This window comes from Garra rufa, chromosome 7 (assembly GCF_049309525.1).
Source record: "Garra rufa chromosome 7, GarRuf1.0, whole genome shotgun sequence".
NCBI classification, from domain to species: domain Eukaryota; kingdom Metazoa; phylum Chordata; class Actinopteri; order Cypriniformes; family Cyprinidae; genus Garra; species Garra rufa.
The window spans coordinates 9934809-9961305 of NC_133367.1; the positions used below are offsets into that span (position 1 = coordinate 9934809).

Genomic DNA, 26497 nt, shown 5'->3' on the forward strand with positions numbered 1-26497 from the left:
TTTTTAGAAATCACACCCTTCTTGGTGTTGAGTCTCAACCCCAATTCTTTCATGAGAGCGAGAACAACACCTCGATGTTGAGCCGCTAATTATTCTGAGCTGGCCAGAATCGACCAGTCGAGTATGCGGATGTCCTGGAATCACGGAGGAGCCAGAGCAGCATCCACACACTTCGTGAAAGTTCGGGTGAGAGCTAGGCCGAAAGGAAGTACTCTGTATTGGTGAGCTTTGCCCCCGAAAGCGAGCCTGAGAAACTTCCTGTACTGACTTCCTGTTCCAGACCCTGCTCGGGGTTTACCCCGCTGAAAGGTGTCGGCTTAGCGCCAAACTGAATAGTGTAACCTTTCTCTACAGTACGCAGGACCCACTTGAAACATTTGGCAGTAGTTTCCACGCTGCCAAAGAGTTTACTTAGGGTACCAGCCTCTCGAGACTGGTGTCTGGATTTACTCGAGGAACTAACTCAGAGACCTGTAACAGCAAGCTGGCAGGAAGCTCCTGAACTAGCTCCTCGGAAGTCCCCCGCGGGGGCTGCGAACTCTCCAGGGCCGCTACGTTTCCGGGCGGGACAGCTAGAGGATGTTCGCGGGAGATCGCCACGCCCTGTAACACTGGCAGGGTTAGCTGACTCATCTCCTGAGGGCCACGAAGGGGTCTGAAACCCGCACCCGGAGGTACGGTGCAAACCCCCTCGCGAGGGGCTGCCCTCAACGGCCCTGAGCCGTTTAGCCGAGGACTTCCTAGATTGGAGGACGACCCTCAGGTTGAACCTCTTCTTTTTCTTGGAAGCCCCCGACTTAGAGCGTTGCTTTCCGGGTCCTCTAGGCATAGCCGGAGGAACGCGGGCGGCAATGCTCTGTTTCTGCGCCTCTGATGTGGAGAGCTGGTACACGGCTGGGGTTTAAATCTTTCCCGTCAGGAACCCCAACACGTGTTCATTTGCTCATCAAACCTGAAGTTTTATTAGGCGGCCTGAAGAGCAAAGACGGAGCCTTCAAAAATGATGCCTAGACCGAGGAACAGAGGCTGATAGCGTCTGTTCAACCCGCGGCGTCATCTTTACTTTCTAGTTTTTCCTAGATCTAAAACTCAATGTAGATCGGGAAGGACAGAAAGCTCCGTTTGGAAGTGCTGACTTAGTCCGCAGGAAGCAAAACGTTTGCTTTTCTGCGGCTCATGTTTGCTTATTTAGCTAATGCACAGTCAGCACAACCACCAGCTCATATACTGAGGCGATCAGGGGGGGGCGGTTGAATACTTTTGACAACGCACTTCACATCAACCTCCTCGGAGGAAGATATGGAAAGCGTTGGAAACCTTTCCTGGAGGGAAGTAACCGCATTGCGGGCTTCCTCATCCAGAATAAAGGTTTACCGATCCACCAGATAGGAGAGAGATAGGGTATTATTAAAACACCCGTCTCCGGTCCCTCTAATAGATCGAGCCGCGATCCCAGCGAGTGCAGCAACCGCTCCGCCTCGGCGGAAGCGGGGCCAGACCCGCGAGAAACGCTGGCGAAGGCTCCCTCCTTGAAGAGAGCCTTCTGTGGAGCACCCACAGTGGAGAATTTTTACGCTCACACTGTGGACAGTCAGCCTTTTCGAGGGCTGACTGTGCGTGCTCTACACTCAAGCAGACCGCACATAGACTGTGTGTATCCCCACCAACAATGAAGCTTTGGCAGGGAGGAACACACAATCTATGTGGCTGCTTGTACCGCCTAGTTTCGTAACACTTCTTTCCCCCATGGTTGCATTTTAAAGGTCATACTACTCAAATAAAAGCCATGCAAACTGGCACGAAAAAACAGCAGTATGACCGAGACAGACACAGACACAGAGCGCTCTCGCTGAATGACAAAAGCTGCCGCTGGCTTCAAACGCACGCGTTTTATACTTCCCGGTCGATGACGTCACCGCGCCTGTGACGTCACTCCCGTCATTTCATTGGTTGTTATACACAGTTCAGAGTGCGGCCCGCCAATGGCGTTCCCCATAGCGTTCTAGACGCGGCTCGAGTTCCCGGAAGGGAACTTATATATAATAAATACACAATATCAATAAATTTATAAATCCAAACATTTTGTGAAAAAAACATTATTTTGTGGGGAACAAATAAAAGTGCAGCACAAAAACTTGTAAAATGTTACTCATTGCTATTTGCATTGTGGTTATAAAAGGCATTTATGAAAAACAATATATTTCTACATAAAATTCAAAGTTCTTTTTTTGATGAGGCAGCAACATATGATAGACAGAGCAAAACAAATACAGTGCAGCACTAAACGTTTACAGTATTCGCATCTGATGTGCAAAATGATGCGCTTGAAGCAACACAGAGTCACAGCAGGCAACTCTTCACATTAAAAAGTAACAGTTTATTAAGCCTTTTCTTTTAACAATTTCAGTTAATGTGCATCTTAAAAATGTATATTTATAGTCTTTGCTAGCTGTGTTTTGTTCTAACAGACATCTGGAAACATGATTTAGAAACAACAACAAAAACAGCCATATCTATGTAAAATCATAGACATTTATCTACAAATAAAGTATAATATTGTGAACACTGATTGATCTTGGAGAGAGTTTAATGGAGCTGACTGTTGTAACTGAACACGACCAGAGTTTGAATTGAAGAGAGAATGACTGACAGACGCAGAAGAGAAAAGAGTTTACATTAACTTTATTGTAAGGCCTTAAATATTCATCTGTGTCTCACATTAAGCTCGAATAGCTTCAGAAAACTTGGAACATTGTGTTTGTATGCCTTTTGTGTGGCCTAACAGTAAGACAGAACAGTTCACACAATACAGGATTTAGATCAGCCCTGTCTGACCATTACACCCGATTCAGCAAGAAATAGTAGGATCTTCACATTAGTGGCTCTTTGTGATGCTGAGAAAAACTGCTCTGACTCAAACTAATGAGGAAATATGATAAACTACAATAACAGTACTATTAAAAGTAATGTAAGATCTGAACTAAAGCAGCAATACTCACATCAGTGTGTTGAGTTGACAGTGTTTATCCTCCAGTAGAGCAGCGATCTGATTCACTCGTGTGTCTCCTAGTTCATGTTTCCTCAGATCCAGCTCTCTCAGGAGTAACGGGTTTTTACCCACAATTCCAGTCACATACTGACAGCCTTCATCTGCAGCAGGACCCAAAAACCTGCAGAAAACAAGATGAAGCAAGCAATATTAATTTAGTTCTGATTTAAAGATCCATTGCATTACAAATACATTCAATACAAAAAAAATGAAAATTCTAAAACGAGATCTAGTAACTGCAAAACTTTTCTTTAAACATTTAAATACACAAATACATAAATATTTGAAAATGAAGTGTGTTCAGTTTACAAATACAGAGTGTGCAATTACAGTTTTTCTCAATTGCTAAAACACTAAAACCCATTGGCTGAACAAAGTTCTCAGTTGCCTGACCTCATTTAGCTAATTGCACAGTCTGTTGTCAATACATTAAACCATTTCACATGTTAAAACACAATTTTCAGATCACACTTAGACTTTTCAGCAAAACTCTAAACACATTCTCATTATCAAAACACATTATGCACTCTAATACACATATCATCCATACTGGTAAACACAAGTGGCAACAATCAAATACAAATAGAGAACTAATGTCATTGGTTAAACACAACCACTCAAAATTGATGTTAACTTTTTCAAATGATGTGACACAACCAATATAAGCCAGTTCAGGTTGTAACAGATTGTTGAAGATGGGAAGGAGAACGTCTGAGAATGGATAGAAGAAACAATGTGAGAGGACTAGGACGAGTGCTTATGCGAGGTGGGTGACGAGGAAGAGGAGGAGAAGGGCAAGAAAGAGGAAGAGGAGATGGTAGAGGAAGAGGAGGAGGAGGGTAAGAAAGATTGTATTTGTATAGATGAGGAATCATGTCAGGGCTGGATACAGCACACAAGAGGCTTCTTCACCTGTTGCCTCAGGAAGGACAATATTGCTTGTGATGTTGGCAAAGTGCTCTGGCCTGACTCAGCCCAAACACAAGAGGAAGCACATTGATCACACGTTTACTCCTTTGATTTTTGTCTCTTGTATACTGTAGTACAGTGCATTGTAGGCTGTATACTGCCAAATGAACAAACTTTATGGGCCTGAACTTTGAGATAAAAAATTTACTTCTCCCTGAGAACTATGTTTTGAACAATGTCTTTTCTGTTTTTTGTTTTATGGTTTACTGACTGCTTGATAGTGTATATCATTTTGCTCACTTTGTTTATGATTTGAGAGCAGTGCTTGATTTTGAACACAGGTAAAACTGTTTTGAGGCAAAAAGTTCCATTTTGCAAGAGGAGTAAGAGGTTTTGTAAATGGTGCTTGAAGATGAGGTTTTGTGTTTAATGGTTTCAGAAAATGGAGCAAGGTTTCAGAAATTGTGTTTTAGCAATTGAGAAAAACTGTAAAGGCCTCAAGTTCTTTCAGAAGGAGTGAGAAACATCAACTCAGAGAAAACTAGCTAGTGAATCTGAATGTTTTTGCACCAAGGGTCTGCGAGTAACACATTTTTAATTCTCTGTATGTATGAGCTGTACATGTGGCAGAATTGACAATAAAGCAGACTTTGATTTTGATCATCAGTTCAACAAAACCCACAGCATCTGATACGATCAGTCTGATGAAACACATTGTCCAGATTATTATATAGCTAAAAACAAAAATAAATTACCCATTAATTTCTGTACCATTATTTGGTCACATCTCACCTCAGTGTCTTGAGTTGACAGTTTGGATCCTGTAGTAAATGGTTGAGCTCCTTCACTCCTGATTGTCCAGGATCATTTCCTGTGAGATCCAGCTCTATCAGGTGTGAAGGGTTTGATCTCAGAGCTGAAGCCAGAGCTTTATAACCTTCTTCAGTGATACTGCAGTTTGAAAGCCTAGAACCAGAATGAAAATGTCACATTCAGATGATTAATCAGTTATTCTAGAAATGACCTAAACTATGTGCAAATGTCTTATGCCACTAGTATTTTCACCAGATAAAAAATGGTTTAAAGTCAGTTATTTCTATCTTTTGCTGTAGTGTGTCAGTAGGAAATATCAGTTTACATTACAGTTAACATTCATGTTGCCATTAATTTTAATAATAAACCAGTGAGATTTTTGTTTGCACAAGGCAGAGGCGGACAGTAGTAAAGTAAAAGTACTCTGCTATAGAAGTACTCTTCACGTTTCTGTACTTTATTAGAGTGTTTTTCTTTAGAAAACTTTACTTCAAAATATTCCAAAGCATAATATTGTACTATTTGCTGCACTATTTTTCATATTAAATATAGTTTAATAGTTAATTACATTAGAAATCTATTACTTTCCTACTTTTACTCAAGTAAAAGTACTTTAAATATTTACTTGAGTACAAGTTAGTACTACATTTTTAATGTTCTTAAGTATTAAGGGTAAAACTAACAACAACTTTTATTTACGAAATAGTTTTCCAAAGAAAAGGCTTACTACAGGTACTTTTTAAATTTACTTGAGTAAATCAAAAATACTTCACTACTGTCTGCCTCTGGCACAAGGAGTCTGACAACAGCCAGTGCTCCACACAGAGATCTGATCTCATCATCATCAGTCCATCTGGAACAGAGGTTGCGTTAGACTTTTTCGTTGTCTTTCATTTTGACGGACAGGGCCGTAAAAATTCCGTCATAAATCTATTATTACCCGTCATTAGAATTTTCATATTATAATAATACATTTAATTGCTTTTATTTTTGTACAAATTTTCATTTTTAATAATGAACCTACAATGCAAGCATACTGTATAGGTTTTTGCATTTATTTATGAAGAGAACAGGTGAACAAAAACTGCGTTAGTTTTCGTGTTCAATACCACTCTCAGCAGTGACAAAACATGCTAGGGCTGGGTAAAAAAAATCGATTTCTCGATTTGAATAGATTCTTATTTTTATAGACTAATATTTCTTAAATCCCAATCGGTCTTTAGGTATATGCTGTTTCCCAGGTAGCCAGCGGAATCGGGCCGATTCTAAGAACATTCCCGGAATGTTCCCAGTAGGTTCCAAGAACGTTCCCCTAACCTAAAGGGAACGCTCTAGTTACGTAAAGAAAATTTTCCTTGATAACCAATAGGGAACGTTCTATTTATGTTCCTAGAAGGTTCCATAAAAGTTCTCTGATGGTTCCCAGAACGTTCTCCTAACCTCTTCACTCCGGTACCGCTTCTGCACGTCGCGAAGTAAGCGGCATGGAAGGTGGACGGATGTGAATCTCAATAATCACTACTACACACCATGTCTTGTTTCAAACAATAGTTTAATCACTACAGATAATCAGAGCACATTTAACCATCATAAGGAGCATTAAATGAGACTGAATTATGATATACCGTGTTAGATTTTGTTAATGTAAGATGTACAAGTACCAAACCATAAAACAACCCAGATTTTGTTTATTAAAGCACCAAATAACATGACTTCAACAAAATATTCGATTTTAAAAATGTGTATATTATTTTTTATAGACATTAAAAACGTCTAAAGACTAAAAAAAATCTTTTTTGTTCTAGATAACGTGCTCTGAGTGAACACTAAAGCGCATTTGCCACCAACTGGACAGGGGTGGGAACTACAGTTACAAATTACAATAGATCACCCTCTGTGTGGTGTATTCCGTCAAAGTGACGGACAGCCTTCAGATTTTTCCGTCACTGATTAAAACATTCCGTCAATGACGTAAAATTTTCGGTTAACGCGACCTCTGTTCTGGAATGACATGAAGAAACAGAACAAACTGAGACCGACTGACTAAAGGCCTTCACACTGAATTCAAACATTTGGCACAATGACCCTTTTGAATTGAAACAATAGATCCCTATGGAGCTATTAACCAGACGCAATCATTCACAAGGAACCTCTCAAATGTTATCACAAGAACATGATGATGGTTTAAATGAGTTTTTAAGCCAAAAAAGAACAACTTAAAAACATTTTCAAATTTAGCTTGATGCTAATTGTGCTTCTATTATATTTTAAGATGTATTATTAATCATTATAGATAGTTTGTGATTCTGGTGTGGAACCAAACTTTATTTATCTCAGTTTAATGCTGTATATTGAGCAGCAGATGATGTTAAATCCATATACGATAGACATATCTAAGGACAAATGCATTGCATTAGCAGAAAGTGATCAAATTGAAAGCACCACTCGTTGGAAAGTTGAAGTCAGTGACACGAGTCAAACGTGTCTCATTTTCTCACTCCACATTTAAAAAAAAAAGGTTTTATTTGGGAAATAAAGTGTTTAGGTTTAAACTGTTGAGGTGCTTTTCATCATTTTGATTCTTGTATGTGAATGTTACTGACCTCAATCTCTCCAGTTTACAGTGTGAATCCTTCAGTACGTCACATAAGTCATTCACTCCTGTGTTTGTTATTTGATTCCTGCTCAGGTTCAGTTCTCTCAGGTGTGATGGGTTTGATTTCAGAGCTGAAGTCAGGATGAGACACTGTTTCTCTGTAATACTGCATTCACACAGACTGAAGACAGAACGAGAAAGAAGAAAGATCATAAAAAAAAACAATATTAATTTCACTTTTCCTTATTCCTCTCTGTTCTAGCGCATACTAAACTGAATAACGCCTCAAACTTTGTATTACTAGCACCTCCTCTGTTTATTTGCCTCTTTATGATGATTTGTTTCTTGTATTCCTAAATTGTAAGTTGCTTTGAATTAAAGTGTCAATACTTAATTTTATGATATTTCACAATTAAGTCAGGATGAGACACTGTTTCTCTGTAATACTGCATAAAGACAGACAGAAAGAGAAAGAACAATGACTCAGATCTATGATGATCTTCAGCAAATGCTATACAGTCACTAATAAACAAGAAAAATCATGAAATATTAATGATATGAAACACACCAATGTGTCTTGCAAACTTTTTTTGACAAATAAATGGTGATCTCTGTGTGCAGGTAACATGGAGAAAGACTACACATTGTTTATTTAAATATACTACAAACTACACAAAAGTTATAAAGGTATGCAAAGGTTGAAAATCAGCAAAATTTCCCATTAATACGTGAGCTATTTATCCAAGTTATGAAACTTCACTTGACATATAAATACATATATACAAATAAACTAACATGAACAGATTAATAAATGCTGTCAAAATATATTTAATAGCTAATGAAATTGTTACTGTCTACTATTGTCATAAATCACTTTAGTCTCACAGATTAATGTTCAAACATACTGTAGACTAAACAATTACAAGTCAACAACAACAGACAGTTTGCTTATAAAAAATATTATACTTTGCACATTTTAGTGTTTATTTAATGAATAAACGCATTTCCTTAAACTGCAGACATTCAAATAAGTTTTGAAAAGGCAGTTGATTTGCTTTAGTGCTGCACTGATCAGGACATTTGAGGCAGATACTGATCACTGATTCTTAAAATGCTCAATTTACAGTATATGCTGCACCAAAATTAGACATTTTATATTTTGTCGAACACAAACTCTAAATTAAAAGCAGTTATAAAAACAAAGTTGTCAAAACAAAAAAACTACAACTTACTAAACACAGAGTGCTCCATTAAAAAATAAATGAATAATAAAAATAACGTATGTGTAATATAAAAAATACACAATATCAATAATTTCAAACATCATAAAATCCAAACATTTTGTGAAAAAAACATTATGTTGTGGGGAACAAATAAAAGTGCAGCACAAAAACTGGTAAAAGTTACTATTTGCATTGTGGTTATAAAAGGCATTTATGAAAAACAATATATTTCTACATAAATATAAATACTATAAAATTCAAAGTTCTTTTTTTGATGAGGCAGCAACATATGATAGACAGAACAAAACAAATACAGTGCAGCACTAAACGTTTACAGTATTCGCATCTGATGTGCAAAATGATGCGCTTGAAGCAACACAGAGTCACAGCAGGCAACTCTTCACATTAAAAAGTAACAGTTTATTAAGCGTTTTCTTTTAACAATTTCAGTTAATGTGCATCTTAAAAATGTATATTTATTTTGCTAGCTGTGTTTTGTTCTAACAGACATCTGGAAACATGATTTAGAAACAACAACAAAAACAGCCATATATATTTAAAATCATAGACATTTATCTACAAATAAAGTATAATAATGGGAACACTGATTGATCTTGGAGAGAATTTTATCAAGCTGACTGTTGTAACTGAACGTGATCAGAGTTTGAATTGAACAGAGAATGACTGACAGACGCAACAGAGAAAAGAGTTTACATTAACTTTATTGTAAGGCCTTAAATATTCATCTGTGTCTCACATTAAGCTCGAATAGCTTCAAAAAACTTGGAACATTTTGTTTGTATGCCTCTTGTGTGGCTTAGCAGTAAGACAGAACAGTTCACACAATACAGGATTTAGATCAGCCCTGTCTGACCATTACACCCGATCCAGCAAGAAATAGTAGTATCTTCACATTAGTGGCTCTTTGTGATTCTGAGAAAAACTGCTCTGACTCAAACTAATGAGGAAATATGATCAACTACAATAACAGTACTATTAAAAGTAATGTAAGATTTGAACTAAAGCAGCAATACTCACATCAGTGTGCTGAGTTGACAGTGTTTATCCTCCAGTAGAGCAGAGATCTGATTCACTCTTGTGTCTCCTAGTTTATGTTCTCTCAGATCCAGCTCTCTCAGGAGTAACGGGTTTTTACCCATAATTCTAGTCACATACTGACAGCCTTCATTTGCAGCAGGACCCAAAAACCTGTGGAAGAGAAAATGAAGCAAGCAATATTAATTTAGTTCTGATTTAAAGGTCCATTGCATTACAAATACATTCAATACAAATAAATAAATAAATAAAAAATTCTAAAACGAGATCTAGTAACTGCAAAACTTTTCTTTAAACATTTAAATACACAAATACATAAATATTTGAAAATGAAGTCTGTTCAGTTTACATATACAGAGTGTGCAATTACAGTTTTTCTCAATTGCTAAAACAATAAAACCCATTGGCTGAACAAAGTTCTCAGTTGCCTGACCTCATTTAGCTAATTGCACAGTCTGTTGTCAATACATTAAACCATTTCACATGTTAAAACACAATTTTCAGATCACACTTAGACTTTTCAGCAAAACTCTAAACACATTCTCATTCTCAAAACACATTATGAACTCTAATACACATATCATCCATACTGGTAAACACAAGTGACAACAATCAAATACAAATAGAGAACTAATGTCATTGGTTAAACACAACCACTCAAAATTGATGTTAACTTTTTCAAATGATGTGACACAACCAATATAAGCCAGTTCAGGTTGTTTATTATTTGAGAGCAGTGCTTGATTTTGAACACAGGTAAAACTGTTTTGAGGCAAAAAGTTCCATTTTGCAAGAGGAGTAAGAGGTTTTGTAAATGGTGCTTGAAGATGAGGTTTTGTGTTTAATGGTTTCAGAAAATGGAGCAAGGTTTCAGAAATTGTGTTTTAGCAATTGAGAAAAACTGTAAACTGGCTTGTGTAACTGAATGTTTTTGCACCAAGGTTCTGCGAGTAACACATTTTTAATTCTCTGTATGTATGTGCTGTACATGTGGCAGAACTGGCAATAAAGCAGACTTTGATCATCAGTTCAACAAAACCCACAGCATCTGATACGATCATTCTGATGAAACACATTGTCCAGATTATTATATAGCTAAAAACATAAATTACCCATTTATTTCTGTAACATTATTTGATCAGGTCTCACCGCAGTGTCTTGAGTTGACAGTTTGGATCCTGTAGTAAATGATTGAGCTCCTTCACTCCTGATTGTCCAGGATCATTTCCTGTGAGATCCAGCTCTATCAGGTGTGAAGGGTTTGATCTCAGAGCTGAAGCCAGAGCTTTATAACCATCTTCAGTGATACTGCAGTTTGAAAGGCTAGAACCAGAATGAAAATGTCACATTCAGATGATTAATCAGTTATTCTAGAAATGACCTAAACTATGTAAATCCTTAAACATAATTATATTTTATTCCTTATTCAAATGAACTAAAACTTAGTTGTAAAGCCAAATCTGACAAATGAACATTAAATTAAAGTGTTAGATACCAGTTCACTTTAGTATGCCCAGCTTACAGTCACTTTTAAGATTGAACCTTCTGATGCTCCTAATTTGTGAGGTACACTTGTGGCCTTTATGGTCAAAAGTGACTGATTTTACTGAAAATAAAGAAAAGTTACATTTCAGGTGTTCAATGTAATACATTTTTGTTCTGTATAGTACTGTGCAAATGTCTTATGCCACTAGTATTTCCACCAGATAAAAATGGTTTAAAGTCAGTTATTTCTATCTTTTGCTGTAGTGTGTCAGTAGGAAATATCAGTTTACATTACAGTTAACATTCATGTTGCCATTCACTAGTTCGCTTTTGCATATAATTCACGAGTTCCCACTTACATATAATTAGCTGGAGTATGTAAGCATGTTTGGCGTGCTGTCCGGGGAAGGGCTCCGAGCTCGGGAATGGCCCGAACCTAGAGTACCCCCCAATAAGCAATGGAGTGTAGGACAGCCCCCCAAGCGCTGAGATCTGGCGGGGGCCGTTGTTTGGGAGAAGATGTTTGGTTAGCTGGCCGGGGGAGCCTTTCGAACTCTGATGGGAGAGGTTTTTGTATCAGTTCGAAAGGCTCTACCGGCTGCTTGTATGGATTACGGGATTTAGGGCGTCCGGTCGGGAGAGCTCAACCGATACTCAACGGGAGCACACGGCGTTGGAACGGGTGAGCCCTACCGGCCGAAGGAGGAGCAGCGTGGTTGGGGCCTGATCAGGAGAACCCGGGTTGCCTTGGCCGGAGCAGCTTACGATGTTGGCATGAGGGCTCTGCTGGTCGATCGGCCCCTATTGGTGCTGACCGAGAGGACCCATGAAGCCTCCAACGGGAGATCAAGACTCAGAACATCAGACGAGTGGGTCTTCTCGGTTTGGCAGGTAAAAAGGTTTTGGGACGCCTGGTGCGGGCGACTCTCGCGACATACGATGGGAGACCAAGGCAAACGGCATCGCATGGATAAGTCTCACTTGCAGGCGCCAAGTAAGTAACCCGACCGGGAGAACTCTCGCCGGCGTCCGATGGGAGACCAAGGCTCGCGGCATCGAACGGGTAAGCCTCACCGGCCGGGGAGGCAGAAAGGAAAACCCGACTGGGAGGGCTCTCGCCGGCATACGAGGGGAGATCAGGACTCAGAACCTCGAATGGGTAAGCCTCGCCAGGTGGGGGGAAAAGATGTGAAGTTGGCCTGAAGGGGCTCAGATAGTGTCCGGCGGGAGGCGGAGACTTGTGGAGTCGGACGGTTGAGTCTCGCCGTCCGTCGGACGGAACGGAAAAAATTGCATGGTCGGCTTGGCTCTCGCAGCGTCCGATAGGAGACCAAGGCTCGTGATCGGACGGGTAGGCCTTGCCGACTGTAGGGAAGAAAAGTGCAGTTGACCGGGCGGGGGCCCCTGCGCATCCGACCGGAGACCAATGCTCACGGCATCGGACTGGTGGGCCCCACAGGACGTGAGACGGAAAGGTAAGTTGGGGTCGGGGGCTCCTGGGGTGTCTGACGGGAGGCCAAGGCTCACGGCATCAGACGGGAATACCTCGGCGACCGTAGTGAGGAAAAGGTCAGGGATGGAAAGTTTTTTTTTTTTTTTTTGCAGCAATCGACGAGAGTTCAATACTCAAGGCATCAGATGGGTAGACGGAACTGGTATACGGAACTGAGGGGCCAAGATTTGCTTGACAGGAAGGCTGTTGTAGTGTTTGACAGGAGTTTAATAATCACAGCGTAGACGAAATGGAAAAAATTTGCAAGTTCGGTTAGGCTCACGCGGCATCCAATGGGAGACCAAGGCTCTTGATCGGATGGGTAGGCCTTGCCGACTGTAGGGTGGAAAAGTAAGGATGACTGGCCGGGGGGCCCCTGCAGCATCCGACGGGAGACCAATGCTCACGGCATCGAACGGGTAGGCCCCACCAACTGTGGTGTCGAAGAGGTAAGATTGTCTGGCCAGGGGGCCCCTGCGTATCGAACGGGTGGGCCCCGCCGAACCTACGACAGAATGGTAAAGTTGTGTGGTCGGGAGGTTCCTGGGGTGTCTGACAGGAGACCAAGGCTCACGGTATCAGACTGGAATGCCTCGCCGACCGTAGGAGGGAAAAGGTTAGGGATGGGAAAATCCAAAATGTTTTTTTTTTTTTTTTTTTTTTTTTTTTTTTTTGTAGTTGAAGGAAAACATTTACGGGCGGAAAGGCTCTCGCAGGGTCTGACGTGAGTTTAATAGTCGCGGCTTCAGACAGGTACGTTTCGCCGGTAGTTGAGAGTCGAAAGAGAAACATATTTGCACCACCGGGATGCTCTAGCAGCATCTGACAGGGAGTTAGATACTCAATTTGAGTTGTCTAAAAAGGGGTACATGCTTTGAGGATTACTTTATGTAAAATGTTTGCCAAATCCAAAAAGCCGCTTCTGATAACGTCAGAAAATCTTGGTGCTGCTTGCATCTGAAAGTTAGGTGCATGACATAGGCTTCTTGTGGTAACGTACCCTAAATAAGTGCCATGGTTCTGGATGGATGGCATAGCTTTAAAAGCTGAGGTGATGTCGACTTTTGCCAGTGTGAAGACCCATGATTTAACAAATTGGTTGCACGATCAATGTCCTACTATTGTGAGAGAATTCGTCAAGAGGATCTTTTTTTTTTTTTTTTTTAGGCGACAATGCTTGGAAACAGGGAGTTATGCGGAGCTGACAGATAGACTAGAGGGCATTTCGTACCCAAGAATTATGCTAGTAGCCACTTCGATTGGCTAATGTGAAACCCTCATTTAATTCATGCCACCTACCGGGGGAAATGTTGAAAGGTTATTTTGTGAAATGACTGAATGTAATGATATATTCGGAAGAGTGCCAGCTTTGATGTCCGCATCCAAGGATTTGCAATTCCAACATGTCTGTTGAAAAGAAATGGCCAAATATTAAAGATTAAGTGGTAATTTCAACTGAATGTGATTTAGTCAAACGAAAATGAAATTGCATGGTGACATGTAAAAACAATCGTCAGCTCATTGGTGCTCTACGGTCTGCTACAGGAGTTGGAGGCCACTGAAAAGAAAAAGGGGGTTATTAGTAGTTGCAGGAAAAAGGCTGAGATTTGTGGGCCTGTGTTGCAAGCAGAGGCAGCCTCACGCTGGCTTGATCTGTGGGCCACGGGGTGGGAGTCTGGAAGAACCCGTGTAGCCTGCACTGCTAGCAGAGGCAGCATCACAGTAGTGTTTGCTACAGGAGCTGGAGGCCACTTCATTCCATAGACTTACATTCATATGTGAATGGATAAGACTGGAAGCACGATCTTGCACGAGAAATTGCTGCATTCTTAAGTTCAAGCTTTGTGAACTTAGAATAAAAACACATTTAAAACCGCGGTGCTGTGGGAAGGTGGGGCGGGTAGATTGTATGTTGCAGTATGGTAGTGTTACCAATTGGACAAATTGTTACCAGATTTTGCAACTTCTCAGATTACCTTAGCGACGTCTTTTCCAAAGCACATAGCAACATATTTAGTAGGGCTGGGTAAAAAAATATTGATTCTCCGATTTTAGTCGATCTTCAGTTGAATGCAACTATATCCATTCGGGAAATCCCCGAATCTATTCTTAATGCACGTGCTTCACGTAAGAGGATATGAATATTCACCTCTCGTCCTGAAGGTGTCACTAGTGTTCCTGCTGAGAGAGTTTTCTCAACCGCTGGTGATCTAATCACAGCGCAAAGGAGCTGCCTTAGATCAGATCAGAACATGTTGATCAGCTGCTTCTTTTGCAGAAAAATGATTAGGCTGTAGTTAAGAACTTTTAGTTTTATGGACAGTTAGAATGTTTTGTATAAGCAGACAAAGGCTTTATGATGGGCCTGTTTTGAGTGTTTTGAATTTAGAAAAAAGTTTTATTTCTTAAACATGTTTGAAGTTCTTAATAGATTTCACTGTTGCACATTTACAGTCTTTTTTTTTTTTTTTTTACAGTAATGTGCATTTTGCAGTTTGTTTACATGGTGTACAATGGATGCACATATTTATGACTTCTTGTTACAGTGTTCATTTAAAATAAAAGTTGTTTAAAATAACAACTGTGTGCACCCTATTATTAATGTAGATGTGTATTTCAGTAATAAACTTAAGTAGGAGAGTTTCAGTTACCAACATTTATATCAAAATATGGATCACATGTCTGCAAAACTAACATTTTAAATGAAATATTGATATCAAAACGAATCGAAACCATAAAAATAAGAATCGAATCGCCAAATTGGTGACAATACCCAGCCCTAATATTTAGTGAAATATCCTATAAATGTAAAAATTTTAGCAACTTCAGGCATGCTTTGAAAATAAGATGCTAAAAAGACATTTTCCTCTTAACCATGCAAAGTAAAAAGTGTTGAAAAGCTAGCCTAGTGGCACATCCGCTAGAGACTTGGAGAGAGGTGCTTGCAATATGCACATCACAAGTGCTTAGTTGCACTTGCTCGGTTTATTTATTTATTTTTATTTTAATATTTATTTATAGTCATTTAGGCAAACACTTATTTCTCGAAAATCGATCTTTTGTCAGATTATGAGTGAAATGTGTAATTTAAAATTAAAAATAAAAATAATATTAATTCAGAAACTGAGTAATTTGTTGTGTTTTACGGAGTTTCTTCAATCCTAGGTACAAAAATTACATTGACATCATTTTATGTCACAACATCGTTTAAAAGCCTTTAGCAAAAAATGACCTACCTTTGCAACTGTTTCAAAAATTTATTTGCAACATGACCTGTGTCTCTAGCAGAGACGTCTTCAGGCTATAGTGTCTGCTACGAGAGCTGCATTCGATGCTGTGGCCGGGAGAGCCACGTTAAATGGTTGAGCCAAAGCGGGCAGTGAGTGGCTCTGGTGCGATGAGGTCTGGGGCGCGGCCCAGTCTCGTTGAAGGCCTGCCGGTGAGGCCCAGTGCACGAGCCGGGTCTAATGCGGGGCGATGGTGGTATCGAACAAGGGGAGTAAGGGGCTTTGCGAGTTTGCTGGAAATATTGGCTGCCCTGCTGGAGTGGATTTAAGAGTGAGGTTTGCTGATTGAAGGGAAACAAATAACTAAGATCGTACGGATTCACTTTGTTTATCCTCCGCGAGGACGGTGCGTCGGAATTGATCAGCGTTTGCCTCGGGCATTAAAAACGATCCACTTTCCGATCGGAGGAATTGTTGGCCCGGCCGGATGACAAGAGGATGCCGGGGAAGAAGTTTGGAAGTGACGCCGGTGGGGGCAAGATTACGTTTTAAGGGGTTTGGTGAGAGCGTGTGTGGCTGGTCAAGCAGAGACCGCGATGAAGCCTGTAAATCCTGGGAAAGATCTGTGATGTCATGGCAAAAGGTGCAAACCGAATGCTGATAATCCGTCAAATGGGTAGAGGTGAGTCGGCTGTATTTATGCATGATGTAGATTGGCTTGAGTGAGTTCCAGCTGTGTTAATTAGGCTAAGTATCTGACGTGCTCCTCCCGAACTTTGCTTTAAGAAACATCATTAAACAGCGTAAAAGTTAAGCGTGTTTGGCATGCTGTCCGGGAGAGGGTTCCGAGCTCGGTGGCCATTCCCGAGCCCGGGGCACTCCCCCTGCCCAGGGAGAGGGGTCCGAGCTCCGCCTTTGGCCCGAACCCAATAGCGCTCCCCCCAGCTGGAGGTGTGGAGAAAATAAAAGGGGGGGTGGGAGGGATGCTGACATCAGAGATAGCTGAAGGTAGGACTGCTTGGTTATTTAAAGAGACTGTAGTAATTGGATAGGGAGAGTGATCGGATAGGGAGTGATTGCTGATGATGAATTGGCCGTGTTAGTTATCTGCGCGAGCTCCTCCTGAAATTCGTTAATGAAACGTCACTTAATTGTAATAATCCATTGAGATTTTTGTGTGCACAAAGCAGAGGCGACTGTAGTGAAGTAAAAGTACAATGCTATATAAGTACTTTTCATGTTTCTGTACTTTATTAGAGTGTATTTCTTTAGAAAACTTTACTTCAAAATATTCCAAAGCATAATATTGTACTATTTGCTGCACTATTTTTCATATTAAATATAATTTAATACTTAATTACTTTAGAAATCTATTACTTTCCTACTTTTACTCAAGTAAAAGTAATTTAAATATTTACTTGAGTACAAGTAAGTACTACATTTTTAATGTTCTTAAGTATTAAGGGTAAAACTAACAACAACTTTTATTTACGAAATATAGTGCAATAAAAAGTGTAAAAGTAAAACTATGCTTTGGAATGTAGTGAAGTAAATTTTTCCAAAGAAAAAGCTTACTACAGATTCTTTTTCAATTTACTTGAGTAAATAAAAAATACTTCACTACTGTCTGCCTCTGGCACAAGGAGTCTGACAACAGCCAGTGCTCCACACAGAGATCTGATCTCATCATCATCAGTCTGTCTGGAATGACATGAAGAAACAGAACAAACTGAGACCGACTGACTAAAGGCCTTTTCACACTGAATGCAAACATTGGCACAATGACCCTTTTGAATTAAAACAATAGATCCCTATGGAGCTATTAACATCAGACGCAATCATTCACAAGGAACCTCTCAAATGTTATCACAAGAACATGATGATGGTTTAAATGAGTTTTTAAGCCAAAAAAAAACTTAAAAACATTTTCAAATTTAGCTTGATGCTAATCGTGCTTCTATTATATTTTAAGATGTATTATTAACCCTCTGGGGTCGACGGCCACCAACCTTCTTTTTTTTTTAGATCAGGGCAAAAGACACTAAAAATACTCTGTCGGTTTCAGTCATACAAATTAGAGCGATACATCATTGGAAATGGTTAAGTGTGTACTTTTATTTGTGCACACTCACAAGAGCAAAAGAACGCTGTGATTTTTTTAGAATAAAGAAAAAAACTGTGATTTCTCTGTTTTCTCTGTCTCCGCGAACTGCTTTTAGAAATGTGTCACTTAAATCATTCAAACTCAGTGAATACTCGCCACACAAACAGAAGAGTGGTATCTACAGAAAGCTTGATATGTATGCTTTTAAAACAAAGTAAGTTTTATCGAAAACAAATATAGTATCCTGAATATATACTATAATATATAATCATTATAGATGGTTTGTGTTTCTGCTGTGGAACCAAACTTTATTTATCTCAGTTTAATGCTGTATATTGAGCAGCAGATGATGTTAAATCCATATACGATAGACATATCTGAGGACAAATGCATTCCATTAGCAGAAAGTGGTCAAATTGAAAGCACCACTCGTTGGAAAGTTGCCTCGCTTTTTCACATCGCACTCAGTATGAAACGGCCGTGACAGTGTGTAAGGTTACCTTTCCTATAGAACAGGTCTATACCTTATTCCTTTATTAAAATGAGACACTGCAGATGAATAGGGTAAAAAAAAAAAACCTAATAGTTATCACCTCACTTCACCTCATCAAGTTGATTGAATACATTGATAATTGCAAACATTTTTTTGTATTGCAAGTTTTCTAAAATTTTTAATATTTAATACAATATGGGCTAATTTGAATACATTTCTAGTACAAAAATCTAAGCACTGGATAAAGTCAGTGACATATTAGAGTCACATTAAAAAAAAAAATGTTTTTATTTGGGAAATAAATGGTATAAAATCCAGCAAATTATATGAACAAATCCCACTGTAAAAACCTTCAGGATATAGACAGGAATAAAACTGTAAAATCTAGTGTGTGTAAGTGTTCCTGAAGTGGAGATTTATGGCTCAGTGTAGAAGAAAAACTAATTTAGACAAAAAAAAAGCCTTTAAAAATATGTATTGTAATTGAAATCTATTGACACAAATAAAGTGCTTCAAAATAAAGACTTAAGTGTTTTTTGGATGGTTTCTTTCCACTAGCCTGAGAAAACACAAAAATCCCCAAATCTCAAACTTGACAGGTGCACGAAAAAAAAAAAAATTTGGCCTGCAGTGTCTCTCTCCTTGATCACATCAAATAGCCCTATGTTATTTATCTTATTTACACAAAAGTATGTAATTTCTGTCTCTACATGGTTGTGCATTTACAATTCTCCTCTGTATTACGGATGGAGGAGTTAAGCCTCGATGCACACACACACACACACACACATGACAAACCAAATTAGAAAAAGAGCACCATGGCAGGTGTATATATAAAAAGTATCTCTATGTACAACATACAGACTTGTTCATTATCTAAATCTGGTTTTCACCTTATGTTTTTGTTGAGCTCAATTTTGGTCTATTGTCACACAACTTACCTCAGTATCTCCAAATGACAATTCATATTTTCCAGTCCAGTGCAGAGCAGCTTCACTCCTGAATCCTGCAGATTATTATTGCTCATGTTCAGCTCTTTCAGACTGGTATCTGATCCAAGAACTGTAGCCAGAGCTGAACAGCTTTTGTCTGTTAAGCCACAATCATTTAACCTATGACGGAAATAAGATTACAGAATCATTAGATTAAATACATTTGCTAAATACAAATAATAAATAATAACAGTTAATCTACAGCTTTAATTACAATGAAATATACATTTAAAAGTGTTAGTTCCATGGTTTCAAGGAAAAGCATTACTAAGTGAATTCTGATTAAACACTTAATCATTCCGATTATGTGCTCAACACTGGCTTTAAAACATGTAAAAACTAGGGCCGGGACTTTAACGCGTTAATTTAGATTAATTAATTACAAAAAAATAATGCGTTAATTTTTTTTTTAAAAGGAGTAGGATGAAGCATAAGCTTATTAAAACCTACCCCTTCTCCACTAATCACTAAACATTCAGTTTTCCCTGATATACATATTTACATAATACCTATCTACAAAAAAAAAAAGAAAAAAAAAAAAGATAAATTATGCAAACAAATACATTACTTACAGAAAACACCCAATCGCTCAATCCCTTCCTCCTCCCTGTATCTTTTAAAAACTAACCCCTGTTCCGGATCTGCCCAAACTGCATTGCAATTAGGGGTGTGTGATATGACGATTTTTTATTGTGGACAGTTCTCCACAATCGGCTTTTGAAGAAATATACTATATTATTTTGTCTTACAGCGCACACATTCTGCTTATTCTGGCGCCTCAGTCTCAATATAGGCTACTGTACAACGCGGCATACATTCACATCAAATGATAACTCAGCGGCAGCTCCACTGGGGACACTCTTTTCAAAATCCTGTTTGTGTCCTCCCAATTTCAAATGATTTTGTTAAAGTAATCTCCTGTATTGTAGAATGGACGGACAGCGCTGCTGAGAGTTTCGTGCGGTCGTTAAAACGAAACCAAAAGTAAAACACGCATTCAAATACAATTTTAATACCGCACAACGTTTAAGCCCCGTTCACAATAGCAGCGAACTCTGTCGCTGAATTTTGCCAGAGGCTGGCGATGAGGTCGCTAGTGGCCGTTGTCATTACTGGTTGCTTAACGTCATTGTTGATGGCAAATTAGGTTTCTTGCCGCCAAATGCAAACACTTCAGGCAAAAGACTGAATATAATATAAATATACACTGAATCCATGCATACAAACAAATATGAATGAGAAGGAGAGAGTACTTTTTCCATTACATGCGTTTATCTACGGCAAAAATGAAAACGCTGTTCCGTCTGGATCACATGAGCACTATTTTCTTCTTTCCTATTGGCTGTCGCTCCCAAAAGTGGTTCTTCATTTGCATAAAGTTGAGAGATTCTGAACTTTCTCGAGTCGCTGGACACGCCCACATCCGGTCGCCAGCGCTTGCTCATGGCTCATGGCTACATAAAATATCTATGCTGTCATTAGTAAGTGGGCTATAATAAGTGGTGTAGTTGTTTATAACTCTTTATAATGCTTAAAAAATTTGGTCTCTATTTGCACTTTGAATATTGAAAGAGTAGCCTACTTTGATTATGGTTGCATTTATTGTCTACACTAATAAGAAAGAACTGTGTCCTTTATTTTTTTGCTATTTAACTGTAGATTCTTTAAAAATGCAGTGGTTGTCTCTAATTTAAATGGCTGTACATAATAGAGAAAATAAACATTTTGTTTATGTACTCATATTACTATTCATTCTTGTCCCTTGCTTAGGGCGTAAAATAAATATATAAAAAAAGGCTTTCAGAATCAGCCCATTTTCTTGTAAAACATCTGCAATCACAGGGCTCTAGAGTGTGACCAATTTGGTCGCACGTGCGACCTAATTTCTCAATGGTGCGACTAAAAAAAAATCAAAGGTTGCACCGGTGCGACCAGCAGTTCGAGGGGGGAAAAAACGAAACTCCGTGACTCTTAACAACAGACAGACATTAGGCCCATATCGTGGTCTAAACCAATCAGAGATGATGGACGGATCCCGCCCCCCCTCTGATTGGCCGTGGTCCAGATATTCCTGTACGTGTGTGTACGTTTGAAAATGCATGTGATGCAGTCAGACAGAGAGAGGTGAGTACTGTAGCCCATCAGGTAAACAGTGGATGTAGCCGCGGATTATGAGAGAAGATGAAAAGAACGATATTTTTTTCTTACCGCCCGCACCCGCAAACATTCTAATATTGTATATAATTTTCGCACTTTCTATATGCATGGTATTGAAATAGCTTTTAAATGAGTGGTCGCGCGGTTTACTATTACTTTCGATTTTGCGATAATAACGCGCACTCTGTGTAAAGGGACCAGCACATCATCTTATAATTTGTCAGTGAACACAAGATTGAGCAGCAAATCCTCTAGCATGTTTTTTTTTAGTCATCTCTCCTTACTTTCGACCCATGATCAGTCAAATCTAAAGGTCATTGCACACTGAGTCCGATTGTTTTATGCGTTTTTTTCAGTTTTCTCATATTCGCCATCCTTTCATATGAAAATGCTTATTATGGATGCAAAATGCAGAAAATCGAACCTGATCTGAATTTTTTTTTTTATGACGGACGAAAGTTTCAGAGGCAGTGTGTAAACTCGATTAACATAACCTGAGTTCGTATTTATTTTTTAACGTGCGGAAATTTAATACTCATGTGTGCAATGGCATTAACTCCAGCAGCTCGCGTTGGATGCAGGGTTGCCAAATTCGCGTTTTTCCCCCACGGAATTGGTCTACTTTTAAACTGTTGCCCTGGGTTCATTTCCCCCAGTGGTTTAAAGGTTTAAAATATTGCAGAAATTAAATTTCAATAAAATGCCTGTATTTAAAATTGTTGCGTTATACCTATAAAACGGAGCTGGATGTTAGGTTTTGTAAAGGCTACGGGTAGGAAGCCTTTGAGCGGTGTTTATGATCAATGTGCACAACTGTCAAATGTGTATTTTAGATATGGAAATTTTTTATATTTGGGATATGGTCAGTACGCTATTTTGGGTTGTTCTTGGCTGGCCATTGGGCTAGTTATGTCATATAGACTTGGTAACTCTGTTGTCAGATGCGTTCAGTTTAGAATTGTAGCTTACATTTTCCAACTGCAGTAAATTATTTTTTATTTCTATAAAAATGCAAAATGACAGGGAAGGTGCTGCAGCAAATAATGTAATCAGCACATAACCAAACACAGTGTAACACCAACTACGCCAAATGGAAAAAAATGTGCACTTCTATAATGCACTTAAATAATACTTACTCTGTTTTCAAACACTAATTTTACACTTAATATACTAAAAATTATTGAGTACTTCTTAGGATAAGTTTAGGAACATCTATAGTGTACTAAATGTTGCTATTTTGCAAAATTTAGTACACTATAGTATCCAAACTTTCTTTTTGATTTCAGCTCAGTAAAGCATTTAAGCACCAACACTTTTTCAGTAAGTTGCCTTTCTTGTAGAATTGTGAATAAAAAAAACAACAACTTTATATTGACCAGATTGTTAGTTAATCATTTACAAGTCAATATTGCCTATATGGACAGCGATTTAAAAAACAACAACAAATAAATAAATAAATCAAAAAAGTTAACTTGTAAAACTGCGTGTGATGAAGTGACTTGTCCCTGGTTGATAATACAGTGCTCACACATACACTTATTATGGCTTACCTGTATTCTCCGTTCATGCCGGTAGCGGCACGGGTGCACACGGCCGCCATTGGCACGCTGGTTTTCACACACGCATATACATCCACGTCATTTCTCCGTCCCCGTCAATAACCTGCCCGATGTTCACTTCCAGATCATAAACACATTTATTTGTCTGTGTTTTTGTGTTGTTTTAGCATCGTGTTTGTAAGATACTTACCATGGTATGTTGTTGTCTGCGTCTGTCTTGTTTGTCTGTCCTTCGGGTTGTCCCCATCGGCCGGCCAACTCGAGCGCCTCCCTGTGGCCTGGATAAGTAGTGTCAAGAATGAGTTGGGAAGCGCTCGAGCAACCGGAAGCCGACTTGTCCATTGTCTGTGTTGAAAGAGGGGTGTGTGTTTTGTTATACTGTCATTTATTTATGTATTTTGTTTATATAATGTATTTATTTATGTGTTACTTATATTTATGCATTTATTTTGATTTTTATTAATGTCTAAATGTTTGGATTGGTGTTAAATGTGTAGGTGTGAATTGGTAAATATGTGGATACTTACCTGTAAGATGTTAATTGGGGTTTGACCAAAGAAGGCGGGGCTTCTAGCATAAAAGGAGCCCAAACTTACAACCTGGTTCAATTTTTTACCTGGCTAGCGATTGGGCAACTGCGGTGCCGTGAGCAAATCTTCTGTAATCTAATTGGTTCAGAGTTTTCTGTGTTGGTTAGTGCATTTATATATTTGTTTTGTTTGTTTTGGATTTTGGTTATTCTTTCGTAGCACTGTAAATAAACCACCACTTACACCTTCATCTTCGAGTTGTCCATCATCTTTTGTGTTGAGGAGGGGGCTGGGAACCCACAGCGACCCACTCATTTGGGACGCAACCTCACATTTGGTGTCAGAAGTGGGATCGATGGCAACTCGCAAAGCTACGAGAGGCCGGAAGCCTAAAGCCATAGGACTTCCGAGACCAACTATAGCTGATGATGAGGAGGATGCAGCTTGGGCGTCTGCCGGGTCTGTAGAGGAGGAGGCAAAGGAGGATCGTCCTTCTGTTCGGCCCAAGCAGTTATCACCTCAAGTCGGGAAGCCGGTATCGCCACCGGAAGCGACAACATCATCTACGAAAGGAGGAATGTATACGTTGATGCGAGACTTTCTGGATGCACAAGCACAGCGAGAACAGCGTTACTTGATGGAGCTACAGAGCGTCAAGGAAGCAGTTCTACAAGCTGTCCGACCTGCTGAGGGGTCGAGTGGAGATGAAAGTCCACGATTGGGGCTGCCAACCCCAACGCCGCATCGACGTCAACCTGCCCAGAGACTTAGGGGACTGCCTACTGACCAGAGTTACAACCAGCCAATGATAAGAACGGAGCCGAAGTTACCAGTCTTCCAGCAGGGGGAAGACATTGAGAACTTCCTGCGCCGATTCGAGCGGCTCGCCAGAACCTGGGGGTGGCCAGAGGAGGAGTGGAGCTTCCGTGTGGTGCCACTATTGACTGGACCGGCGCTGGAAGCTTACCTAGCCATGGACGAGGACCGGGCGGAGGTTTATACTGATCTGAAGGAGGCGTTGCTGCTCAAGTTCAACATCTCCGCAGAAACTTATCGCCAACGGTTCCGGGCCATGTCTACCCCAGCAGGAGAGTTGCCAAGTGAGACATATCATCGACTGACAAACTTGTATCGTCGTTGGGTGAGGCCGGATCTTCACACGAAGGAGGAGATCGGCGAGATAGTCATCTTGGAGCAGTTGCTCCGGGTTTTATCCCCGGAAGTACGTATGTGGGTGAAGGAACAGGAGCCCACTACAGGACTGGAGGCGGCGACGCTGGCACAGAGGTACCTCAATGCACATCGGGGTAGTCAGCGATCTCAACCACCCAAAGGTACTGTTAAACACACTGCGGGTTACCACCCGGAATTCCCTAGGGATGGTAAACCTGTTGGAACACAGAACATTGATAGTGGAAAGGGGTTGATATGTTATCACTGTCAGCAGCCGGGGCACAAAGCTCTTGTGTGTCCCATTCGAAAAGCAAAACTAACTGGTTACTGTTATGTGCCACGAGAGGGGGACATTGGAGGTGGTAATGCTCAAGAGGTACAGTTCGTCCAAGCCTCCGTGAATGGACTAAATGTTAATGCCATGCTAGATACTGGTAGCTCAATATCGTTAATCAAGCGAAGCAATGTCACTCATGTTCCATTTTCAACTATGGTAAATGTGCAATGTGTTCACGGGGATGTGAAGCAGTATCCCCAGGTTGAGGTGAATGTTAAAATTCATGACCAGTTGTACCTTATGAATGTTGCTGTTGTGGATGACTTGCCTGCGGATATGGTATTGGGGAGGGACTTGCCAGTATTAACTGAATTGTTGAAATGCGATGATGTAACCTTGCCTGCATCTGTGACGTTGTCATGTCCAGTGTTGACACGGGCCCAAACAAAAGCTGGTTTGCAGCCATTGCCAGACTTAGACTGTAGTCTGCTGCAAGGTGGAACCAAAGGCCCTAGAAAAACACGCCGTCAAAAGCGGCTGGCAAAAGGTCTTGGTACACCAGCCCCTGTAGCACAAACTGAGGGGCTGGAAACTCATAACTGGAACATTCCAGAGGACATTGGTCAGCTACAAAGAGCTGATAAAACTTTGGCTGGGTTATTTGCAAAGGTGGGAGAAAACAAAGTGAACTTATGTGGGGAAAAATATGTATTACTTAACAATGTTTTGTACCTGCAAACTGATGAGGTTACTCGTTTGGTTGTCCCTACATGTTGTCGCCCTGTTGTTCTCCACACAGCACATAACATACCTTGGGCAGGGCACCTGGCATTCCAAAAGACATATGCACGAGTTAGTTCACGATTCACATGGCCTACCATGTACACTGATGTTCAGACACACTGCACCACATGCCCCACATGTCAGAAAACAAGCACTGTACGTCACCAGGGTAAGGCTCCATTATTTCCCTTACCTATTATCTCTGTGCCGTTTCAGCGTATTGCGATGGATATCGTGGGACCATTAGAGAGGAGTGCAGCGGGACATCAGTACATTCTGGTCATCAGTGACTATGCTACCAGGTACCCCGAAGTGTTTCCTTTACGAACCATCACCACCGCTAAGGTAATCAATGCCCTAGTCCAGCTGTTCTCCAGAGTGGGAATACCCCAAGAAATCCTTACAGACCAGGGCACCAACTTCACGTCACGGTTGATGAAGATGATGCAACGACAACTGGGCATCATGGCAATCAAAACCACACCTTATCATCCACAAACAGATGGCTTGGTAGAACGTTTTAATCAAACCCTTAAGAACATGCTCCGCAAGTTTGTGTCAGAGACTGGTAAGGATTGG

General features: G+C 40.1%; 1 protein-coding gene across 1 annotated transcript in view; it reads right to left on the bottom strand.

The window, feature by feature from the left end:
• Positions 1-9449: 9449 nt before the first annotated feature.
• Positions 9450-26497, bottom strand: part of LOC141338843 (protein NLRC3-like) — a 31433-nt gene continuing 14385 nt past the window's right edge. Inside the window, exons 6-9 of the mRNA XM_073844459.1 lie at positions 19389-19559; positions 10796-10969; positions 9685-9799; positions 9450-9548 (exon numbers count right to left, since the gene is read on the bottom strand). Coding sequence (XP_073700560.1) covers positions 9450-9548; positions 9685-9799; positions 10796-10969; positions 19389-19559 — 559 coding nt within the window. The remainder of the gene's footprint in view (positions 9549-9684; positions 9800-10795; positions 10970-19388; positions 19560-26497) is intronic.